The following is a 24,721-nucleotide window of genomic DNA, read 5'->3' on the forward strand; positions in this document are numbered from 1 at the left end:
CTCTGCTCCTTAGGGACAAGCTGACAGAGATGGGATTAGATTCATACCTAGTGGCATGGATCGTGGACTATCTTAAAGACAGACCTCAGTATGTGCGTCTTGGGAACTGCACGTCTGACATTGTGGTCAGCAACACAGGAGCGCCACAAGGGACTGTACTTTCTCCGGTCCTGTTCAGCCTATATACATCGGACTTCCAATACAACTCGGAGTCCTGCCATGTGCAAAAGTTCGCTGATGACACTGCTATCGTGGGCTGTATCAGGAATGGGCTGGAGGAGGAGTATAGGGACCTAATCAATGACTTTGTTAAATGGTCCGACTCAAACCACCTACACCTGAACACCAGCAAAACCAAGGAGCTGGTGGTGGATTTTAGGAGGCCCAGACCCCTCATAGACCCAGTGATCATCAAAGGTGACTGTGTGCAGATGGTGCAGACCTATAAATATCTGGGAGTGCAGCTGGATGATAAATTAGACTGGACTGCCAATACTGATGCGCTGTGCAAGAAAGGACAAAGCCGGTTATACTTCCTTAGAAGGCTGGCTTCCTTCAACATCTGCAATAAGATGCTGCAGATGTTCTATCAAACAGTTGTGGCGAGCGCCCTCTTCTACGCAGTGGTGTGCTGGGGAGGCAGCATTAAGAGGAAAGACGCCTCACGCCTGGACAAACTGGTGAGGAAGGCAAGCTCTATTGTTGGCATGGAGCTGGACAGTTTAACATCTGTGGCAGAGCGAAGGGCGCTCAGCAGGCTCCTATCAATTATGGAGAATCCACTGCATCCACTAAATAATGTCATCTCCAGACAGAAGAGCAGCTTCAGCGACAGACTGCTGTCACTGTCCTGCTCCACTGACAGACTGAGGAGATCGTTCCTCCCCCAAACTATGCGACTCTTTAATTCCACCAGGGGGGGTAAACGTTAATATTTAACATTATACATAGTTATTGTCTGTTTTTCACCTGTATTATTATCATTCTTTAATTTAATATTATTTATTGTATCAGTATGCTGCTGCTGAAGAATGTGAATTTCCCATCGGGATTAATAAAGTATCTATCTATCTATCTATCTATTTAAATATAATTAAAAAATCTCTTTGAACCTAACTGGTAAAGGATGTCTCCGAGTTGTATTTCACCAAGTTGTTTCTTCGCCGAATTGTCTTTTCGCCGGGTTGACTGTCGCCGAGTTGCCACCAAACCAACACCTTAGAACACAAGCAGAACATATTTGTCTTCACATCGTGGAAATATTTTGTGTTAGTTCAATATAAGTCATGGGTTCAAACTCTTTATAAGTGTGGAATTTGCAGGCTTCCCATCCGTGTGGATACTTTGGTTTTCTACCACATCCCAAAATTGTGCAAACTCAGACAGATCAGCCACTTTAAATAAGGCCGTTGTTGTTGGGGGAGTGTGCCTTGTGGTGGACTGGTACCTGATCCCGGGTTAGTGCCTGCTCCCCATGGACTCTACCCCCAAATAATTGTAATTGAATGAAAGAAGGAAGTGCATTTGTAAATTACAAAAAGAGCACCATAGGAAATCATGTGCATAGTAGTATGACATAAAAATAATCTGCTTGTAAAAATATACATGTGTGCACATGCACTTGCAGACTCGGGCCCTATAGACAGTGCCAGCTACTTCATTTCTAGAGTGCATCGTGATACTTTTAGTAAGCTGGCACTTATATATACATTCCACTTGCATCTGTCACCTACTGTTGTGATTTATTATGTTTATATTTACCAGGTCCTAGATGAGCATGTCTTGAGTGCCTCCTGGTGTTTTAAAAATACTGGTTGTGCTCATAAAATTGACATTTTAGGACAGAACTAGCAGATGTGAAGCTCTTTAAAATTCTTCAGTGACGACAAGTCTTTGAATATAAGGTGTAAGTACTAAGAATAAATATATCAGTGAACTAGGGGCTGCTGGTGGTGATTAGCCATCAATGCTATCGAAAAATGTGCAAATATTAAGAGTAAAACAGTGCTATTGCTGGTGGGTTATAGAAAAAGAATTTTAATTGATTAATTCACACATCTGTTCATTCATTTCCTGAACCTGCTTGCTTCAATTAAGAGGCACAGAAGGCCAAAGTTTGTCTTGGCAGCATTAGGTACAAGGCAGGAACTAATTTTGGACAGGGCAAGCCATCCCTTTAGGTAAAATGAGGTTAATTGTGCTTGTTGTCAGGCCCAGAGTGTACGTCGTGTGTCTTTGTTTCACATTTTGTGTTTTGTGTGTCACTCTATCCTTCTATCCATTATTGAACCTGCTTGATCCAGCTCAGGATCACCAATTCAGGCACTGGAGTCTATCCCAGCCACATCAAGAGCAAAATCTGTGTAGGATACCAGGGCACACTCACCCACACTCAATCATGCCAGGCCAATTTAAAATTGTTGCTAATATAATGTTATTCTTAGTAAATTTGTTTGCATAAGATGTAGGAAACACACAGTATATAATTATTCATCCCCATATCAGCTGGAAAACACCTCAGCAAAGAAGGAAAGAAAGAAACAGAGAAAGTCCTAACCGCTTCAGTTGCATTCATTCTACTGTTATTCATTGTGATTTGCTTGTCACAGCCTAACATAGATTGTACACTGATTACTCAGTACACATCAAGTATAACATTTTTATTTTTGTCCAGGTGTTAACACAATCACACACAGTGAGCCAGCTTAGCATCCTCAACTAGCTAGGCAAACATCAGCAGTATAGCTCATTATTTTAATGGTATGACTCTCAGTCCATCTTACCTACAGATGCCATTCTCGTCACAGTGCCCGTGACCAAGGTTGCAGCCTGGTTTGCACTCGACTCCTGAAAAATAGCAGTAAGCAGGAGGTTAGTTGAAAATACTGTATATGGCTTTGTCCAGCTTGGGCTAAAGATTGCTGTTATAGCTGATGTCTTTCTCTATAGTTCTAGCCTCCTGGTAATAGACTGTTATCACTTGTTTCATGTCCTAGGTGTATAAAGTTAGAACATTATACCAGTTTTTTTTTTTATGAGAACAGGGAATTCAGCCCAGGAAAAGCTGTTATCTAATTTATCCAAAATAACATCAAACTGAACTTAAACATAGAGGTCTGCATTCCCATGGAAATCCCACAGTGCCCAACTCCAGGTTTTGCAGTAGAGGACTAAATGTAAGAGCTGTGAGCAAGTGCAGGAGGTTAACAGGTGGTCATAGTATGCAGTAGTTCAGGGGCATCGAACTCCGGTCCTGGAGGGCGGCAGTGGCTGCAGGTTTTCATTCTTACCATCTTCTTAATTAGTGACTAGATTTGGCTGCTAATTAACTTCTTTTGCCTTATATTTAATGAAGCTGACTCAGGCCCCTTAGTTGCTTCTTTTTCCTTAATTATTAGCAGCCAAACAATAATGAGGCACAAAGCAAGCTGCCACATGACCAGCTCACCTGTGCCCATCAAAAAATATCTGCAAATAAAGAAAGGTGAAGGTCTCGGTAAGGTTGATCTCTCAGATCACCAAAATGTGTTCTTAGAAAAAAAACGAAATATCAACAGTCTTGGAAATGTCTGCTGTGGCAGAATGAGAGCAGCAACAAGCCGTGGAATTAAATAACGGGTTTAATTAACAGAAAGAATCGGCTTCTCATTAAGAAACTGGTTGGAGGGAAATTGGTTGGAGTTTGAAGCCCCAATTTAGCTGGTCACCTGTTGGCTCGTTTCACATCTCATTTCTGTTTGGCTGTCATTTAATAAAGAAACAAATCAACTCGGAGGACTGAATCCTTAAAAACAGGGCTATGAAAATGAAAGGAAAAGACGTTAATCAGCAGTGAAAACTGATTAGGAAAAGAGTTAGAATGAAAACCTGCAGCCACTGCGGCCCTCCAGGCCTGGAGTTTGACATATGTGCAGTAGATGAACCTCTGAGAAAAATCGCCAATTGAAAAGTAAATAAATGGTTTTAAATGTTATTTTACTGTTCTAATTAATCATTAATATTATAATCAATGATGTTTTTACTGTAAAATCATATGCAGTAGAAAAAGCAAAATTTAGTGTGCGTGTGTGTGCAATGCGGTATTGTCTCTGTGTTTTTTAACTAAGTTTTCAAATGCGTTATCACAGGCATTATAGTGAGTACTAGTCGGAGTATTTTTTTCCTTACAGATTCTGCTGTTTTAACAATCCACTTAGGCTATGTGCCCAATTCATGAGAGGAAATTGAGTATGTGGGAGGGAAATTTTGTAGAAGTGGGAGCAGGTGGGTGGGAACAAGCAGACCTGAGATGGCACTTCATCAGGAGTGGCCTGAGAGAGCCTCACAGACCTCTACTTTGAAGGTGCTACTATTTAGCGCATTACTTGTGTGAACGGCGGAGTGGTGGCTCTGAGGCTAGAGATCTGCACTGGCAATCGGAAGGTTGCCGGTTCGAATCCCGTAAATGCCAACAGGGACTCTGCTCTGTTGGGCCCTTGAGCAAGGCCCTTAACCTGCAATTGCTGAGCGCTTTGAGTAGTGAGAAAGCGCTATATAAATGCAAAGAATTATTATTAACATTCAACCCAACTTCAGACAGGCGCCAGAACACACAGAAGTCCAAACACACGCTTTTATTTTCTCTTCCCCTGCACAGCACAATACACAGTTCTTAATAGCAGACACAGTGCACAAACCAACAAGAATAATGCTCACAGGTACTCAGTCCTTTACTTTCTTTCTCTTCTCTTCTCTTTTCTTTTTTGCTTTTGTTTCTGCCACCTCCATTCCTCACTCTCGCAAGCTCTGTCCCCTGCCGCCCGACTCCGGCTCCCTGACTGGAGTGAGGCGACCCCTTTTATATTGTACCCCAATGTGCTCCAAGTGATCCCTGATGACCTTCCTCCAGCACTTTCTGGTGTGGCGGATGTGCTGCATGGGCACCCTGAAGCACTCCGGGTGTACCTGGTTCCTGTTCTGGCAGCAGTTCCTGGTGTGGTGGAAGAGCTGCAGTCCAGGGTTTAGCAAATGTCCAGGCGCCCCCACAGTGATGAGCTTCCAAGCTGTGTTCCCGTGGCCCCAACACCCATCTGGCGACTGCCCCTCTAGTGTTTCCCTCCCTGCTCCTCTCCCGGTCCTTCCATCCTCCAGGCATCCCGACTGGGCATGAGCCTCAGCCGTCCGCCACACTTGGTAACTTATTCCACGTGTCTGTGGTTCACTTTGTGAAGAAAATTTGTTTAATGTCTACAAGAACAGGATTTGGAACACTGGGATGTTGAATGTGGGAAGGGTCTGCTGTATTACAGCAGAGCGTATTTTCACTGTGAGTAATAAATCAGTGTAATGCTCTTTAAATTGCTGGGATGTAACAAGCGTCCATCCTTCATAAGAAAGGCAAAAATGGTTTGACAGACTTTTTTGTTCAATTACTTTTAGCTATGCCTAAATGATTAGCCAATCATCAGAGCACAGTTCACTCCAGAAACATCACGAGTGGTTGCTGGACTCAGCTCCAGGAAGGATTATGTAGGAATTTGCTGTCTCTGTAACAAAGAAGGAATCTGGAAAACTGCCCTGAAGACTTGACACATAATGTAGGGACTCAGGGACATCTAGAGGGCTTTTAAGTATGGTGTCCTCGTAAAAAATGAAGAGCTGCCCTAACCTTAGCGATGACTTCACGGCTTGTCTGGAAGTGCCCTTGAGAGGGGTTTGAAAACTGCCTTCTGACCAAAGAACAAGTGGAGCTGAAGGGATGGCAGAAAACTTACCTGCTGGGGACAACAGAGCCCTAGGGTCTGACTGACATTAAGTTTCAAGTTGGCAGTGGAAGAAGAGTTAAGAACTGAGCTGGCGGGGGGACGAATGTGCAGAGAAATGAGAGAAAGTGGAATGTGTAAGCAGGAGAAGACTGGTGCCATTTGATAGGCAAGTGGGCTAGTTACCTTAATCTAGAACTATTTGTACTATATATCACACCAGACTCCTAAGTATTAATGTGCTTAATAGGAGTAAACCAAATTAAAAAGGTGCACACGTATTTCTTGAAGTGCGATTAAATTGGCTGACACTATAAAACATGATCTTAACCATTACTTTTCCTTTTGAACCCCTTAATTACTGGTGGGTTGTTTATCTGACAGATTAGTCATTCGGGATTATCTCTGTGTGCTGCCGTCTCCTAACCATAGCCACATGTCAATTACTCATTTGCAAAAAAGAAGCAATTTAACAAAATTTTGGAGTCCTTCTTGAACCTGCAGGGTGCCATTTGCTTAACTGGCATTCTGGCAGTTTATCAAAGCAGCTTGTAAAATTAGATTTTCATTACCGCTCTGAAATGTTAACTGTCTGATATATCAAATGCACAGTTTTAAATGTGGTAGAGGATTTTGGAATACACCTTCAGAAAGCTTAAAAACAGACAAATTGTGTGAGGCGACGATGGAGTTATCTTTTTATGTTTTATTTTCACGGGGTAGTCTAATGGTGCTGTGGTTAACACTGCTGCCTCATGGATCCGGCATTCTGAGTTTGAATCTCGTGTTTGCTCGCCGTCTGTGTAGAGTTTGCTTGTTTTTCTAGTGTCTGAGTGGTTGGTGTTCTGGCCCTCTGTTTTTTATCTCACACTTAAAAAGATGTGTGATTTCACCTAATTGGCATAAAGTAACTGGGAGAGTATGAGTGTCCTTAACTGGGCACAGTGATGGATTGGGGTTTCTCCCAGGACAGGCAACCTATACTGCCAAAGGCTACCTGTTAACCCTGAATTAGATTAAGAATATTTTGTATTATATATATATATATATATATCTATACAGCACATCACTTTTTCCACATTTTGTTATGTTACAGCCTTATTCCAAAATGGATTAAATTCATTTTTTCCTCAGAATTCTACACACAACACCCCATAATGACAACGTGAAAAAAAGTTTACTTGAGGTTTTTGCAAATTTATTAAAAATAAAAAAACTGAGAAATCCCATGTCCAGAAGTATTCACAGCCTTTGCTCAATACTTTGTCGATGCACCTTTGGCAGCAATTACAGCCTCAAGTCTTTTTGAATATGATGCCACAAGCTTGGCACACCTATCCTTGGCCAGTTTCGCCCATTCCTCTTTGCAGCACCTCTCAAGCTCCATCAGGTTGGATGGGAAGCGTCGGTGCACAGCCATTTTAAGATCTCTCCAGAGATGTTCAATCAGATTGAAGTCTGGGCTCTGGCTGGGCCACTCAAGGACATTCACAGAGTTGTCCTGAAGCCACTCCTTTGATATCTTGGCTGTGTGCTTAGGGTCGTTGTCCTGCTGAAAGATGAACCGTCACCCCAGTCTGAGGTCAAGAGCGCTCTGGAGCAGGTTTTCATCCAGTATGACTCTGTACATTGCTGCAGTCATCTTTCCCTTTATCCTGACTAGTCTCCCAGTTCCTGACACTGAAAAACATCCCCACAGCATGATGCTGCCACCACCATGCTTCACTGTAGGGATGGTATTGGCCTGGTGATGAGTGGTGCCTGGTTTCCTCCAAACGTGACGCCTGACATTCACACCAAAGAGTTCAATCTTTGTCTCTTCAGACCAGAGAATTTTCTTTCTCATGGTCTGAGAGTCCTTCAGGTGCCTTTTGGCAAACTCCAGGTGGGCTGCCATGTGCCTTTTACTAAGGAGTGTCTTCCGTCTGGCCACTCTACCATACAGGCCTGATTGGTGGATTGTTGCAGAGATGGTTGTCCTTCTGGAAGGTTCTCTTCTCTCCACAGAGGACCTCTGGAGCTCTGACAGAGTGACCATCGGGTTCTTGGTCACCTCCCTGACTAAGGCCCTTCTCCCCCGATCACTCAGTTTAGATGGCCGGCCAGCTCTAGGAAGAGTCCTGGTTGTTTCGAACTTCTTCCGCTTACGGATGATGGAGGCCACTGTGCTCATTGGGACCTTCAAAGCAGCAGACATTTTTTTGTAACCTTCCCCAGATTTGTGCCTTGAGACAATCCTATCTCGGAGGTCTACAGACAATTCCTTTGACTTCATGCTTGGTTTGTGCTCTGACATGAACTGTCAACTGTGGGACCTTATATAGACAGGTGTGTGCCTTTCCAAATCATGTCCAGTCAACTGAATTTACCACAGGTGGACTCCAATGAAGCTGCAGAAACATCTCAAGGATGATCAGGGAAACAGGACGCACCTAAGCTCAATTTCGAGCTTCACGGCAAAGGCTGTGAATACTTATGTACATGTGCTTTCTCAATTTTTTTATTTTTAATAAATTTGCAAAAACCTCAAGTAAACTTTTTTCACGTTGTCATTATGGGGTGTTGTGTGCAGAATTCTGAGGAAAGAAATGAATTTAATCCATTTTGGAATAAGGCTGTAACATAACAAAATGTGGAAAAAGTGATGTGCTGTGAATACTTTCCGGATGCACTGTATATATATTTAAATTTTATTGATTTTATTGTAATCATTCCATACAAATAGATCAATTTTTACAAAAAAATAGGATTGAAAACAAATCAACCCCCACCCCTGAGAAAGAGAGCATGGCCAATGGAATAAAACTTAAAAATAGTAAAAATAAATAAATTGATGAGTTTAATAGGCGGACGAAGATAAATGGAGAAGAAAAAGTAATGGGGAGAGAATCTACTTCCTCAGTGCTTTAAGAGCTTATTCTAAAATATTATTGATTAGATCCTGCCAGGTTTTGAAAAAGTTCTGCACAGATCCTTTAAGTGAGAATTAGATTTTTTCCAATTTCAAATAATATAAAACATTAGTTAAGTATTCCATCCATCCATTATTCAACCTGCAGGGTCACAGGGGTCTGCTGGAGCCAATCCCAGCCAACACAGGGTGCAAGGCAGGAAACAAACCCAGGGTAGGGTGCCAGCCCACCTCAGGGCACACACACACACACACAAAAAGGACAATTTAGAATCGCCAATGCACCCAACCTGCATGTCTTTGGACTGTGGGAGGAAACCCACGCAGACACGGGGTGAACATGCAAACTCCACGCAGGGCGGACCCGGGAAGCAAACTAATAGTTAGTGAGGTTAAGAACGTTCCGAGCATGCGATCAAGAGATAAAAGAACTGAACAAAAGTTAGTTATACATTTAATCCGCTGAGTGGTAAATTTATTCCGGCCAGTTTAGGGTCACAGGGAGAACGTGATTAACACAGCACCCCTGGGAGTAAGGCAAGAAGCAAATGGGTGAATGGTATGCCAATCCTTTGTAGGTTCAATCACGCAGCCAATCAGAAAAAGATGTGCTGTGTGCAATCCAGTAACAGAAGCCTATGAATAAAATGTGTCCGTTTAGTTTTAATTCAGCTGTTAGCTATAGATATGTTGTAACAGTGTTATCGGGCGGCACAGCGGCCAGCGTTCATATCGCAGATCTTCAGGGGCTTGCATTGGGGATGGAAAAAGGAGATTTATGGATGGATGTTGCTACCTTCACAGCAAATTAAAAACTATATTTATAAAAATATAAAAAAGTAGGGGGCTCTGCCCCCAGCTCACTTTGCTTGTCAACCCCTTGGGTTTGGTTAACTGGATATACAATTTAAAGAGATTGTTATTTTCATTCATTTTTTATTTCTTGATGTTTGCCAGTAATAAATCTGAAGTTGGGAGCTAGTGCCGTGCTGCATGATCTGCATGTCACACTGTGTGACGATTATTTAAAAGCCTGTACAGCAGCTGTCCTTTTGTCTCACTTCCTTGTCTCCGGGAAAATGTTTGTAAGTAGGGCGTGATGTGCAAGAAGTCTCGCGGGACTTCAAAGTGTCTTCCGAGAAGATCCGAGAAGACCTGCTGTGCATGTGTACTGTGCCAACATTTCGGAATTCTTTACGACGTTCTACTTTGTCATCTACTCTTTGTCCTTTATTTCCGGCCCCAGGCGTGGTTACATGTCTTTATTGTGGGATGTATAACGCCACTCGCGTTGTGAAGGGGGTGGCTGAACGCACGCTAAGGAGTTGCGGTTGGATCACCTGCTGTCTTGCTGCTGCTGCTGGCAAGCTGCGTGTTCTACTTGTCACGCTGCGCGTCGATCATTTAAAAACCTGTAAAGCAGCTGTCCCTTTGTCTCACTGACGTCAAAGTGTCTTCCGAGAAGATCACGTCTCGTCTCCCTCCCAAAATTTTTTTTTATAATAGAGAGATTATAATATACACCAGTAATGGTGCAGTGCACGATAACGTGCAGTGAATCCACTTGACTTGAGCATTCCTAGTTTTCATCCTCTTTCTCTGTACGTTTACCATTCGTTTGCTCAGAGGTTGATGTGCTTGCTGCTTCCTGAGCAGCTCTTCTTTTCTGCACTCTTGCGGCCCGCTTCTTCTCTTTTTTTGTCAGCATCTTTTCACATTAAAACTGATTAAGTCAGTGTTTCTGTTGCAATTACTTAGAAAATTTTCTTTAATTTTTCACTTAAGCTGGCACTTAAGTCTTCAATCTGCCTCAAGAAAGATTTAAGATATGAAGACGGAGAGGAAGTGACGGCGAAGGTGGTAGGGATGAGAATGGCGCCTGTACACATGCAGTGCACGGCTGCCATGCTGGCCACTGACGAGAGCTGATTCTACAATAAAATAAAATAAAAAGAGGAATAACCTTGGAGGTCAATCATCACCCTGAAAGCAGATAGTAGACGTCACGTAGAATTTGTGTACCAAATTTCAGGTCAATCGGTTTGATTTAAAATCCTGGACAGACAAACGGACACCCACAGTAGTGTATTATATATTAAGACGGCTTGTTTCTAGTCAGTTTGATGAAGATTCGTATATGGACTTAGGATTTAATGACAAACAATGGTCAGTGAAATATGCAGTTTAGATAACAAGAATAATGAACATTGTAACATATTACATTTTATAACGGCTAACTACATAACATATTTGAATTACTTTTTTGTTAATAATAAGTAACATTCCTTAGCGGTGTTGAAGACATTCAACAAAATCAGTCCAGTTAGAGCCAAGTTGCTTCGGGTAGACAGATAGACAGACAAGATGACAACAAAGGATAAGGCAGGACACCTAAACTTCAGCTCATATAAGTTTTTTTTTTTTCAAATCAATTTAGGACATTTTATTATCCTACACAAGATGCCTCATATTATCTTATGAGGAGATGAAGTGAAGAAGCCTCGTTTACTTCTGGCATGGTAGGTACAACATGTACAAAGCCAATCCCATCCACCATTACCTTGAGCCATATAGTGGTTATCTTAAATTATCTTAATTAGCATCCAAACACAATGCTGAAGGCAAATGTGTTTTCTGGAGAGCTCAGGTGCTGCAGATACCCAGGCTGAAAAATGCTAAAGCTTTTCAAAGAAGAATAAAAGGTAAAATAAATAGGATTTTATCATTCTGCTTCGGGGCGTACATTCCTAAAAGCCCTTAATCATACAGCATGCATTAGATGAAATGCCGTGCCTTGTTAATTAAATCCCACCTTGGAGATCTTTGTTGAACTCAAAGACAGCTTTATCTACGATACCCCGCACCAGGGAGCGGTTTTGTACATGCCTCCCTGCTGTGTAAATAGCTGTCCTCAAGGGGTTTCTTTTTTCACGATTTTTAATTTTCTTGCCAGAACATTTCTTCTCTTACAAGAATAACAGCTTGTTTACAGGTTCTTCTGGCTAAGGTTTCAGATTTTCTTGAAGTGAGACGTCAGGGCAGCCAGCGTACAGTAATCCACGAAATAGCTGAAGATGGAGCAGTGGATAAAAGCTGCATGGCAGCATTTGATAAATGATAACTGAGCTTCTAAAAATTCAAGATGCAAGCTGGCATTGAGTGTGGTGCAGCAGAAATGACAGCAATCTGCCACTGAATGCCTAGTAGTTCAAGGGGAGGAGGAGGAGGAGGAACCGCCATTTAGAAATGGCCTTTTAGTCATTGTAGGCAATTTTAAAAAATTGCCTACAAATCTATCTTTTTTGTTTTTAATTTTGCCAAATTGGAAGCAAGCCTTATTTTTCTTTTTGATTTGCATTTAATTAATGCAGCCATTTCTATTTCCTTCTAAGCTAACCAAAATGACATCTTTTACTGGCGAACTAAAAAGATGACAATATGCAAGCTTTCGAGGCAATGTAATTCACATCTTGCCTCAGGACGGGGCCTGAGTTGCCTCGTAAGCAGATAGATAGATAGATACGAAAGGCACTATATGATAGATAGATAGATAGATACGAAAGGCACTATATGATAGATAGATAGATAGATACGAAAGGCACTATATGATAGATAGATACAAAAGACACTATATGATAGATAGATAGATACAAAAGGCACTATATGATAGATAGATAGATAGATAGATAGATAGATAGATAGATAGATAGATAGATAGATAGATAGATAGATAGATAGATACTTACTTTATTAATCCCAATGGGAAATTCACATTCTTCAGCAGCAGCATACTGATACAATAAATAATATTAAATTATAGAATGATAATAATACAGGTGAAAAAACAGACAATAACTATGTATAATGTTAAATATTAACGTTTACCCACCCTGGTGGAATTAAAGAGTCGCATAGTTTGGGGGAGGAACGATCTCCTCAATCTGTCTGTGGAGCAGGACAGTGACAGCAGTCTGTCGCTGAAGCTGCTCTTCTGTCTGGAGATGATACTATTAAGTGGATGCAGTGGATTCTCCATAATTGATAGGAGCCTGCTGAGTGCCCTTCGCTCTGCCACAGATGTTAAACTGTCCAGCTCCATGCCAACAATAGAGCCTGCCTTCCTCACCAGTTTGTCCAGACGTGAGGCGTCTTTCCTCTTAATGCTGCCTCCCCAGCACACCACTGCGTAGAAGAGGGCGCTCGCCACAACTGTTTGATAGAACATCTGCAGCATCTTATTGCAGATGTTGAAGGAAGCCAGCCTTCTAAGGAAGTATAACCGGCTTTGTCCTTTCTTGCACAGCGCATCAGTATTGGCAGTCCAGTCTAATTTATCATCCAGCTGCACTCCCAGATATTTATAGGTCTGCACCATCTGCACACAGTCACCTTTGATGATCACTGGGTCTATGAGGGGTCTGGGCCTCCTAAAATCCACCACCAGCTCCTTGGTTTTGCTGGTGTTCAGGTGTAGGTGGTTTGAGTCGGACCATTTAACAAAGTCATTGATTAGGTCCCTATACTCCTCCTCCAGCCCATTCCTGATACAGCCCACGATAGCAGTGTCATCAGTGAACTTTTGCACATGGTAGGACTCCGAGTTGTATTATTATTATTATTATATTATTATTAGATAGATAGATAGATAGCGATAGATAGATACGAAAGGCACTATATGATAAATAGATAGATACGAAAGGCACTATATGATAGATAGAGACCAAAAGGCACTATATGATTGATAGATAGATAGATAGATAGATAGATAGATAGATAGATAGATAGATAGATAGATAGATAGATAGATAGATAGATAGATAGATACAAAAGGCACTGTATGATAGATAGACAGTTAGATAGATACGAAAGGCACTATATGATAGATAGATACGAAAGGCACTGTATGATAGATAGATAGATACGAAAGGCACTGTATGATAGATAGACAGATAAATAGATACAAAAGGCACTGTATGATAGATAGACAGATAGATAGATACGAAAGGCACTATATGATAGATAGATAGATACTTTATTAATCCCATGGGGAAATTCACAATATTGTCATCTTTTAGATCACCAATGAAAGGTGTCATTTTGCTTGACTTCTCACTACATTCATAATGGCTAACACGGTACACCACCCTAGTATCTCTAAGCTAACATCATTTTTGTTCACATATATGGATACACATGGTCAGCACTGAGCACAGAGGTGCAAAGAATCAAAGCTGATAAGACCAAGTGGGATTTCGTAGACCCAAACAAGCGTTCTGACCTGCTGCATTATGGGGATTTGAAAACAAAAGCCAATGAGACTGTATTGAAGGCTTATCATGGAACACATGATGGTCCAAAACTAAGAGTTGATCAGAGAGTGTACAAAGTTAAAAGATCGGTTAGACCTGTGGGCAGAAAATGCACAAAAAATGAGAGGCCAGTGAATACACACCATGCCAAAGATGTGTGGTCCACATAACCAGAGTTTGTAAATTAGACAAATGGCGTGGTGTTTTTCTTATTCTGGGATAGATATGGAACCAAAACATAGTGGACCAACACTGCACCAGAGATGTGCAGGCCTTTTGACAAAAAGTGAAAGCTCACCCTACCCCTGAAGTAGATGGTAAGCCGAAGCAGAGAGGTCTACTTGACCAGTGAGTGGACACAACGCTGGAGTTGTGCATTCCCCTTGACTTAGGTCAGGGAACTATAAGAAGTTAAACATGGTCTGCAAGGGGTTGGATGCATGCAAATGCTGGAGAAAAACTGAAAGGTCGGCCTGTCTTGGGATTAAATACTGAACACAATCTGAAAGGTCTACATCATTGATAAGCAGATGATGGTTTGATATGAAAATAGTCCATTTGATCATGGAGTAGAAATGGGACTAAAGTTTGGAGATCAGCTTTGTCTGACAGCACAGACTGATTTACTGCCCACGTTTCTGAGGATTCCGTGCATTTTTTTAAATTCATTTTGGATTAAGCGAGTTTGAGCTCGTTGTGCTATTTTGCAAGGCTGTTGTGACTTGGGATGGTATAGTGGTTAGTGCTTGTGCCTCACTTCTCTAGAGTGTTGAATTCAAGCTGTCGTTTGTATAGGGTTGTGTATTTCTGGGGTTTTCCCAGGTCCCTTAGAAGCACAGTATGCGTTTGGTTCATGGTTGCCTTTAAAATTGCTCACTGTAAGTGAGTGTGTGATGGAGTGGCACACTGTTCTGCATTATGATGAATACTGTTAGCATATTCCCTGTGACCTTCAAGTGGATAAAGCAGGTTCAGAAATGCATGATGTTCTACTCTACTCGTGTGATGGCTGCAATCAAGCCAATCAATAGAAATGTCATTTACAGTCAAAACCTGACGCCACTGTGGTCTGCAGGCCTCAGCATGGATGTGTCACAGCTACGTTTTTTTTTTTTCCTGACCTGTAGCTGACCTCCAAAGTATATAACAGAACAACTGTCAGTCGCTCTCATGTGATCATTTGGGGATGGAATGTGTAGCTTTGTGTTTAGGGCACATGGAAACGTCCCAGAAGTAACACCTGTGTTTCAAGCACGCGTAGGCAAAAAGAGCATTTCACAATTCAGAAAGGAGAGCCCTTCTAAATGAAGCTCATCACCATGCCAGGCCCTCTGGATAATAAATATCTCTTTGAGAAGAAAACATCTCGTGCATTTATGAGCGGTGTGCAGCAAAGACTCAGACTGAGCAAACATTAGATCCTCACCCCATAACTTTAAATCTTTCATCACTGCACGTAGGCTGTACTGAAGGCATCTCCATTTCTGGTGGTTCTCACTTAAGGCCAAAGTACAGGAAAATATCCACCATGTGCCACCACTCTCCACTTGTACTAAGAACAGGACTAATGTACCCACCCATGTTACAGGGCACACATAAACTGTAAACCTAATCTGTTTAAACAGGTCTCCATGAAATGTAATAAAAGTGGACTGAGCTTTGTTTCTTTCAAAAGGCACCTGGAAATTAAAAAATGCCATTCATTTATTTTCTTAACTTGTTTTTCCTACAGACTGGCAAAGTGGTCAGTGCAGCCGTCTCACAACTCCTGGCCCAGCTCCGGCCTGAGTCGAGTTTCTATGTCCTCTCCATTTTACATTTGGCTCTGTCTTCAGGAACTTTAATTTTTGTCTAGGGGTCATTCTTGACTTTTTTTTGGCTATGACCTCCTGCAAGTCAGATTTGGATTAAAAGGGTTGTTATATATAACCAGTAATGGCGCACTGCACGATAACGTGCAGTGAATACACTTGACTGTCCTTTTGTCTCACTGCCTTGTCTCATGTGACGTCAAAGTGTCTTCTGAGAAGATATGTCTCATCTCCCTTGTCTACCTCCCAAGATTTTTTTTTATAATAGAGAGATTATAAAATACCAGTAACGGCACAGTGCACGATAACATGCAGTGAATCCACTTGACTTGAGTATTCCTAGTTTTCCTCCTCTTTCTCTGTATGTTTAACATTCATTTGCTCAGAGGTTGATGCGCTTGCTGCTTCCTGAGCAGCTCTTCTTTTCTCCACCCTATTGGCCCGCTTCTTCTCTATCGTCTACATCTTTTCTTGTTAAAACTGATAAAGTCAGTGTTTGTGTTACAATTACTTACTACGTCTTTCTTACTTTTTCACTTAAGTTGGATTTTAGGAGGCCCAGACCCCTCATAGACCCCGTGATCATCAGAGATGACTGTGTGCAGATGGTGCAGACCTATAAATATCTGGGAGTGCAGCTGGATGATAAATTGGACTGGACTGCCAATACTGATGCGCTGTGCAAGAAAGGACAGAGCCGACTATACTTCCTTAGAAGGCTGGCGTCCTTCAACATCTGCAATAAGATGCTGCAGATGTTCTATCAGACGGTTGTGGCGAGCGCCCTCTTCTACGCGGTGGTGTGCTGGGGAGGCAGCATTAAGAGGAAAGACGCCTCACGCCTGGACAAACTGGTGAGGAAGGCAGGCTCTATTGTTGGCATGGAGCTGGACAGTTTGACATCTGTGGCAGAGCGACGGGCGCTCAGCAGGCTCCTATCAATTATGGAGAATCCACTGCATCCACTAAATAGGATCATCTCCAGACAGAAGAGCAGCTTCAGCGACAGACTGCTGTCACCGTCCTGCTCCACTGACAGACTGAGGAGATCGTTCCTTTTCCAAACTATGCGACTCTTCAATTCCACCATGGGGTAAACGTTAACATTTAACATTATACAAAGTTATTGTCTGTTTTTCACCTGCATTATTATCATTCTTTAATACTGTATTATTTATTGTATCAGTATGCTGCTGCTGGAGAATGTGAATTTCCCATTGGGATTAATAAAGTATCTATCTATCTATCTATCTATCTAAGTGTTCAATCTGCCTCAATAATGATTTAAGATAGATAGATACTTTATTAATCCCAAGGGGAAATTCACAAGAGGTAGGGGAAGTGACGGCGAAGGTGGTAGGGATGAGAATGGCGCCCATACACATATGCTACTTGGGCTCCCTGCTGGCCACCGTCGAGAGTTGTTTCTACAATAAAATAAAATAAAAAGAGGAATAACCGTGGAGGTCAATCATCACCCTGAAAGCAGATACTTGACGTCACGCAGTATATGTGTATCAAATTTCAGGTCAATCGGTTTAATGGGCGATTTAAAATCCTGGACAGACAAACCAACAGCCACGGTAGCGTATTATATAAGACGACAGAATGTGAACTACTCTGGTGGCACAGTGGGTAGCATAACCACTTCACTGATACAACACCCTGAGTACTAATTCTGCACCCAGGGATATTCTGCAAGTTTCCACATTTGTCCCCTGTCCTTGTGGGGATTTCTCTGGATCCTTCAGTGTTCCTCTCCTAACTGGCCTTGTGTGAGTAGACAGTGCAGTTGTCTGTGTTTATGTATTTGTCATGATTATTATTATTTCTTGTTTTGTATATTTTTTTATTTTTTTGGGCACATACATTTCTTATTTTTCACTTTATTTAATTTTATCATTATGACAGTAACATTATGGTGCTACAGGCAACAGCTTTTGTGCATATTATCCATTTTATGTACAGCGATGGGTGGCACGGTGGTGCAGTGGGTAGCGCTGCTGCCTTGCAGTAAGGAGACCTGGGTTCGCTTCCTGGGTCCTCCCTGCATGTTTGCATGTTCTCCCCGTGTCTGTGTGGGTTTCCTCCCACAGTCCAATGACATGCAGGTTAAGTGCATTGGCGATCCTAAATTGTCCCTACTGTGTGCTTGGTGTGTGTGTGTGTGTGCCCTGCCCAGGATTTGTTCCTGCCTTGCGCCCTGTGCTGGCTGGGATTGGCTCCAGTGACCCTGTGTTACTGGAGCAAGTGTTACTGGAGTGTGCTTGGTGTGTGGGTGTGTTTGTGTGTGTCCTGCGGTGGGTTGGCACCCTGCCCGGGATTGGTTCCTGTCTTGTGCCCTGTGTTAGCTGGGATTGGCTCCAGCAGACCCCCGTGACCATGTGTTCGGATTCAGCGGGTTGGAAGATGGATGGATGGATGGACCCTGTGTTAGGATATAGCGGGTTGGACAATGACTGACTGACTGTACAGCAATGACACAAGTTGCCAGCCACATGATTGCCAGCATTACTATTTGTGACCCCATGGTGCCATCGGTATTTAAGATAGTGACATGCTGTGGTATTGTAAACCTTTTGTGCATTACATTTAGATTTCGTTCTTGTTAGTTTTGGTTCTTGAATTGATTTTGTAACTCCATTTTGGTTGAGGTTGCTAGATAGCTTGCCCTCCTGTTTGCAAACTCAGTCTGACATTTTCTGGTAATTTTTGCTTGCTGATCTCCTCATTCCATGGCGTACTGTACAGACAGACACCTTATTAAGGTTTTTTGCCTTACTTGCACTCAGTCGTGCCAGAATAAGATCCAGGCCCCGGATGACCATGAATTGGACTAGGAAGGTTTAAGAATATTGTGTTATAATTTACATTTATTTAAAAACATGAATTACACAATATAGGCTCATGCTGACAGTGTTAAGTACAAAATCAACCCCACCCTGGGCACCAGTACATGTATGGTCACACTCGCACACATCAAGGCCGACTATAACCCTAGCCTTCACTCACTCATTCTGGATTAATTCAGAGTCTCCAATGAATCTGATAAACACACACACACACACACACTTTTAAAATGCAGGAGGCAGACTGGAGAATAACCTACAGAGAATAAGTAAACTCCACACAGCCAGCAGCTACGGCGAGATTCAAGCCCATCTTCTATTCCTCTGTAACAGTAGCAGTAATATGTGGTCATCACTGCACATCCTCCCCTTGAGTTCACCATCATCTTTACACACTTATTCTGGATTTTTAATATTACCTTGAATCAAATGTGATTACGCATAAACACAAAATCTAGGACTTAGCACTTGGGTAATCTCCCCTTCCTCTGCCCCATAATAGAAACAGCTTTGTCTGTAATGAGGGAAGTTAAATCAGAAACACTAGGTTGTCATAGCAGCAGAAATTTAGTTTGAGTGGGAAGGCCAAATATGACAAGAGCCAAACTGCGCTGCGCTTACACAGGCCATGCACTGACAAGTCGAACAAGGGAAGTGCAGAAGAAAGTGTCCAATTTAAACTACACTGCTGGGTTGACATGGTATGCGATCCATTCCTGAACATTCATTTTGGCCCCATCCACACTACAACGTTTTAGTTTAAAGAAACAGAAATTATTTTAGTTTAGAGAAAAATTTTATTTTAAAATTTAAAAAAATTAAGAAATTTTAAAATTTTAAATTTTAAATTTTAGTTTAAAGAAACAGACCAGCTCTACACCCTTAGCAGGGTCCTGGAGGGTGCATGGGAGTTCGCCCAACCAGTCTACATGTTTTTTGTGGACTTGGAAAAGGCGTTCGACCGTGTCCCTCTGGGAATCCTGTGGGGGGTACTCCGAGAGTATGGGGTACCAGACCCCTTGATAAGAACTGTTCGGTCCCTGTACGATCGGTGTCAGAGCTTGGTCCGCATTGCCGGCAGTAAGTCGAACCCGTTTCCAGTGAGAGTTGGACTCCGCCAGGGCTGCCCTTTGTCACCGATTCTGTTCATAACTTTTATAGACAGAATTTCTAGGCGCAGCCAGGGCGTTGAGGGGGTCCGGTTTGGTGGACTCAGGATTGGGTCACTGCTTTTTGCAGATGATGTTGTCCTGTTTGCTTCATCAGGCCGTGATCTTCATCTCTCTCTGGATCGGTTCGCAGCTGAGTGTGAAGCGGCTGGGATGGGAATCAGCACCTCCAAATCCGAGACCATGGTCCTCAGCCGGAAAAGGGTGGAGTGCCCTCTCAGGGTTGGTAGCGAGATCCTGCCCCAAGTGGAGGAGTTCAAGTATCTCGGGGTCTTGTTCACGAGTGAGGGAAGAATGGAGTGTGAGATCGACAGGCGGATCGGTGCGGCGTCCGCAGTAATGCGGGCTCTGTATTGGTCTGTCGTGGTGAAAAAGGAGCTGAGCCGCAAGGCGAAGCTCTCAATTTACCAGTCGATCTATGTTCCTACCCTCACATATGGTCATGAGCTATGGGTAGTGTCCGAAAGAAACGAGATTGCGAATACAAATGGCTGAAATGAGTTTCCTCCTCAGGGTGTCTGGGCTTTCCCTTAAAGATAGGGTGAGAAGCTCAGTCATCCGGGAGGGGCTCAGAGTAGAGCCGCTGCTCCTCCGCATCGAGAGGAGTCAGATGAGGTGGCTCGGGCATCTGATCAGGATGCCTCCTGGACGCCTCCCTGGTGAGGTGTTCCGGGCACGTCCAACCGGGAGGAGGCCCCGGAGAAGACCCAGGACACGCTGGATGGACTATGTCTCCCGGCTGGCCTGGGAACGCCTCGGGATTCTCCCGGAAGAGCTAGAAGAAGTGGCCGGGGAGAGGGAAGTCTGGGCATCTCTGCTCAAGCTGCTGCCCCCGCGACCCGACCTCGGATAAGCGGAAGAGGATGGATGGATGGATGGATGAAACAGAAATTAGTCTCCACCTTTTGTTCACACTACCCTGGCATTTTCAACCTCAGAAAAGAGACTTTTCAAAACACTCTTGAGAGCCATGAGCTTCTGAGAACGCAGCCTCAGCACTGTAGTATTGAACAGGTGAAAACGCAGACCTCAGTCGTGCTCTTATTTGCTTGTGCTAATTATGTAGCCCTTCTCTGATTGGATCCTGCTCATTACAATGTCTTTTTCCCTGATTGGTCAACCTTCATGGAACAAAAATATATATTCCAAAAGACTGGACATGGAGGAGTTGCTTTCAGTGAGGCTTGTTGTTTAGTTGACCTGTATGGATCGAAATTGTATTTTGTACAGTTAATTTACTGGTCGCTGCAGTTTTGTAATAAACCCCATGACCGGTGGCATTACTGTCCCTTCAGAGATTTATTTGCTGATGTGTGCATGCCCAATGTAGGTGGATGTCATCGGCATATTCACTCGTTTAAGTGTGGATGGAGATACTTTCATAAACAATGTGAAAATGCTAGTGTGTGCAGTGATCACTTTTGTTTAAAGAAGTCATTTCTAAATGAAAACATGATAGTGTGGAAGTATCATCCATGTATTACTCTTCATCCTAGTGCTCACATGAAAGGTGTAATTTAAACTTATTAACTGCCTACAGTATCATAAAACATTTGGCATTATTTGTTGATCTTAAGGTTTCCATTTGATCACTTGTCTTAAGGGGATATTAGACAGTCCTTTTTATTTACTTCACGTCATAGGGTTTATAAGAGACAGTTCTCTGGAATCGCATCCTAACTTTATCGATTTACATTCTTGTGTACTTTGTAAAGCGTGTTGCAATGACACTGCCTTTCAAAGGCACTATATAAAACATTTTAAAATCAATAAAACCTTATAATGCCCTATAAGCTGACTTTTAGCTCCCCTACACCCAATCCTGCCAGGCAAGTCAATCCAAGCCTGCATACTTTTTGACTGAAGGCCTGAGTTTACATAAAGCCTTTCCCCGTAACTGGCAAACAGCAAGCGTACATAGTAATCTGTGAGGGACACAGTGGTGTCAGCCACACAAAAAATGTCAAGTCAAGTCAAGTTGGGCAGCATGCACTGGTACAGTACGTTTCCACACCCACTACACGACGAAACAACTTGGGATCCCGGTTTGCAACCCCCCAGTTCCACCCTCCGGAAATGACCCTCTATCTGCCACAGCCAGGTGTTACGTGGCTGACCCCTTGGTCTGGTCCAGCCACTCTGGTCCCCAACAATGAGGATCTTATGAGTCAGATCACCCTCTGGGAAACGCACCACATGGTCATAGTGCCGTAACTGACGCTCCTTCACAATGCAGGTAATCTGCCTCATTCAGGACTCCATGAGCAACACAAAGTCAAACCAGCGGTACCCAAGTATTTTCTGGAGAGACACAGTACCAAAGGAGTCCAGTCTTCGTCTCAGGTCACTGGATAGCGTCCATGTCTCACAACCATATAGAGAAAGACCAGGAAGCACCAGGACTCTAAAGACTTGGACCTTCGTCCTTTTGCATAGATATCGGGAGTGCCACACACCCCTTTCCAGTGACCTCATGACCCCCCATGCTCTCCCAATCCATCTACTGACTTAATAGGAAGAGTCACCAGAGACATGAATGTCACTGCCAGGGTAAGTAAACCTCTCGACTGCTGATGGCTGTGCCCAAGAGGTCATTAAAGGCCTGATCTTTGGTTTTTATCAGGACACTCACCAGCCCAGACACTCAGACTCCTCGCTCAGTCTCTTGAGCGCTCCGATCAGAACCTCCATTGACTCTGCGAAGATCACAGCATCGTCGGCAAAGTCAAGATCAGTGAATCTTTCTTCACCAACAGATGCCCTATACCCGCTGGACCCAACGACCTTGCCAAACACCCAGTCCATACAAACATTGAATAGAGTAGGAGTAAGAACACACCACTGACAAACCCCAGAATCAACTGGGAGAAACACAGAGGATCTGTCTCCACTCTGCACAGCACTTACAGCACCAGTGTACAGGCCGGCCATGATATCCAGCAATCTCGAGGGGACCCCGCAAACCCTCAGGATGTCCACAGGGCACCTCGATCAACTGAGTCGAACGCTTTGCGAAAATCGATAGAGGCTGCAAAGAAACTCTGCTGATATTCACATTTGCGCTCCATGAGAACCCTCGGTGCCAGGATGCAGTTGTTGGTAGACTTCTTAGGCGTAAAACCAGACTGTTCGGGTCACTGGTAGGCGAGCTAGTGATCACAGATCCCATTGAGGACGACCCTAGCAAGGACCTTTCCTGGCACAGAGAGCAGTGTTACACCCCTGTAGTTGCTGCAATGCAGGCGATAATCCTTCCCTTTCCAGATAGGGACGACAAGTCCTGTTTTCCAGTCAGTTGGGATGATGCCAGTCTCCCAAATGGAAGCAAAGATTGCTTGCAATGCCAGGAGGGCAGCCTTACCACCAGTCTGGAGAAGTTCACCCTGGGGTTCACAGCTAATTGAAGGATCAGCCTCAAGAACCATGGACCCAGAGATATCCAACGTCCTAGCCGGAAGATCAGCTTTGAACAACTGCTCAAAGTAGCCAGCCCAGCAGGTCACAACTGCAGTGTCATTTGACCATATTTATGCCATTAATGGTATGGTAATTGGTAATGGTGATGATTAATGGTAATTAGCAACCCATCTCTTGCTGTCTTCTTTGCTTACATTTGGGTGTCTCCAATTACATAAACCTGAAAAAGTGTTCATTTATCTACCTTCTGAAGATTTTTTCTATTACAGGTTCACAGGGTGCTAAAGGCTAACCTGGCAGCAGTGGGCACCACAGTTACATAAAGACTTTCATGCTGGACCAATTTAGAGAAACCAGATAGCTAACATACATGTCTTTGGTATTTAAATGGAAGGCAGAGTATCTGGGGAAAAAAATCACAGGAAGAATCAACAAACTCCATATGGAGAGTGACCATACTGGGAGTTGAGGGTCCAGGGCCCTGACGCTGCTTATTGTGAGTATTATCCAACAACTAATAAAAACTGGCTAAAGCCTTCAGTATTCTTACTATTCTATAATGGTGGCAGAAGTGGGATGACTGTATGCAAACATCATTAGTTATTATTATATCCAACTATTACTGAAGTTGTCAAATCCAGTTCAGCATCAACTGGCCCTGAACTGCAGTAGCATCAGGTGAACCTCATGAACCAAACCTGGGGCCTCATGTATAAACGGTGCGTACGCACAGAAATGTTGCGTATGAACGTTTCCACGCTCAGATCGCGATGTATAAAACCTAAACTTGGCATTAAGCCACGCACATTTCCACGGTACCTCATACCCTGGCGTACACAATTTCTCCGCTTGGTTTTGCAGACTGGCGGCACCCAGTGTCAAAGCAGTGCTACTGTTCCTGTGTGGTTACCCTTTCTTTCTTAGACCCACATTCCTGACGCGGCTTTATAAATACACTGAAATTAACTGCATATTGTTTATTAGTGTAATGCATCTGATTGTAATTAACCTGCAGCAATATAATGGTCCAGGGAATAGCCATAGTATTCTAAATACCAGAACTGCTTTACCGTTGTTACTCTCACTGCATCTTCTTCTTTCAGCTGCTCCCGTTAAGGGTTGCCACAGCAGATCATGTTTTTCCATATTACTCTCACTGCACCACTCGGAGTATTTATATCACCGTATCTGAGTGGGGAATCACAGCAGCAGCTGATCGGAAAGAGAATTATCGGTATATAGCATGAAGCAGACGCTGCGTCAAAGCCTTTCCTGTACGGACCTCGCGGTTCAGAAACAGTTTCATCTCAAGAACTATAAACGCACTCAATCAAGTGCTCCTTGTAGAACTGTTTGTATGTAGAAGTACAATTACCCCACTATAAACTTGCACTACAGTTATAATATTGCACAAACTGCGCCATTTTATAAAGCGCATATGATGACGATATCATTTTTAAGATGAAATGCAGCAAAATATGTTGCTTATAGTATACAGATAAAACTTTAACTTC

The 24,721-nt window shown here is 43.1% G+C and overlaps 1 protein-coding gene across 2 annotated transcripts in view; it reads right to left on the reverse strand.

The window, feature by feature from the left end:
• Positions 1 to 24,721, reverse strand: part of dlk2 (delta-like 2 homolog (Drosophila)) — a 90,934-nt gene that overhangs the window by 33,033 nt on the left and 33,180 nt on the right. For both annotated transcript variants that reach the window (XM_028820825.2, XM_051919216.1), the window contains exon 3: positions 2,784 to 2,847. In XM_028820825.2, the coding sequence (XP_028676658.2) occupies positions 2,784 to 2,847 (64 nt within the window). The remainder of the gene's footprint in view (positions 1 to 2,783; positions 2,848 to 24,721) is intronic.

This window comes from Erpetoichthys calabaricus, chromosome 15 (assembly GCF_900747795.2).
Source record: "Erpetoichthys calabaricus chromosome 15, fErpCal1.3, whole genome shotgun sequence".
NCBI classification, from domain to species: Eukaryota; Metazoa; Chordata; class Cladistia; order Polypteriformes; family Polypteridae; genus Erpetoichthys; species Erpetoichthys calabaricus.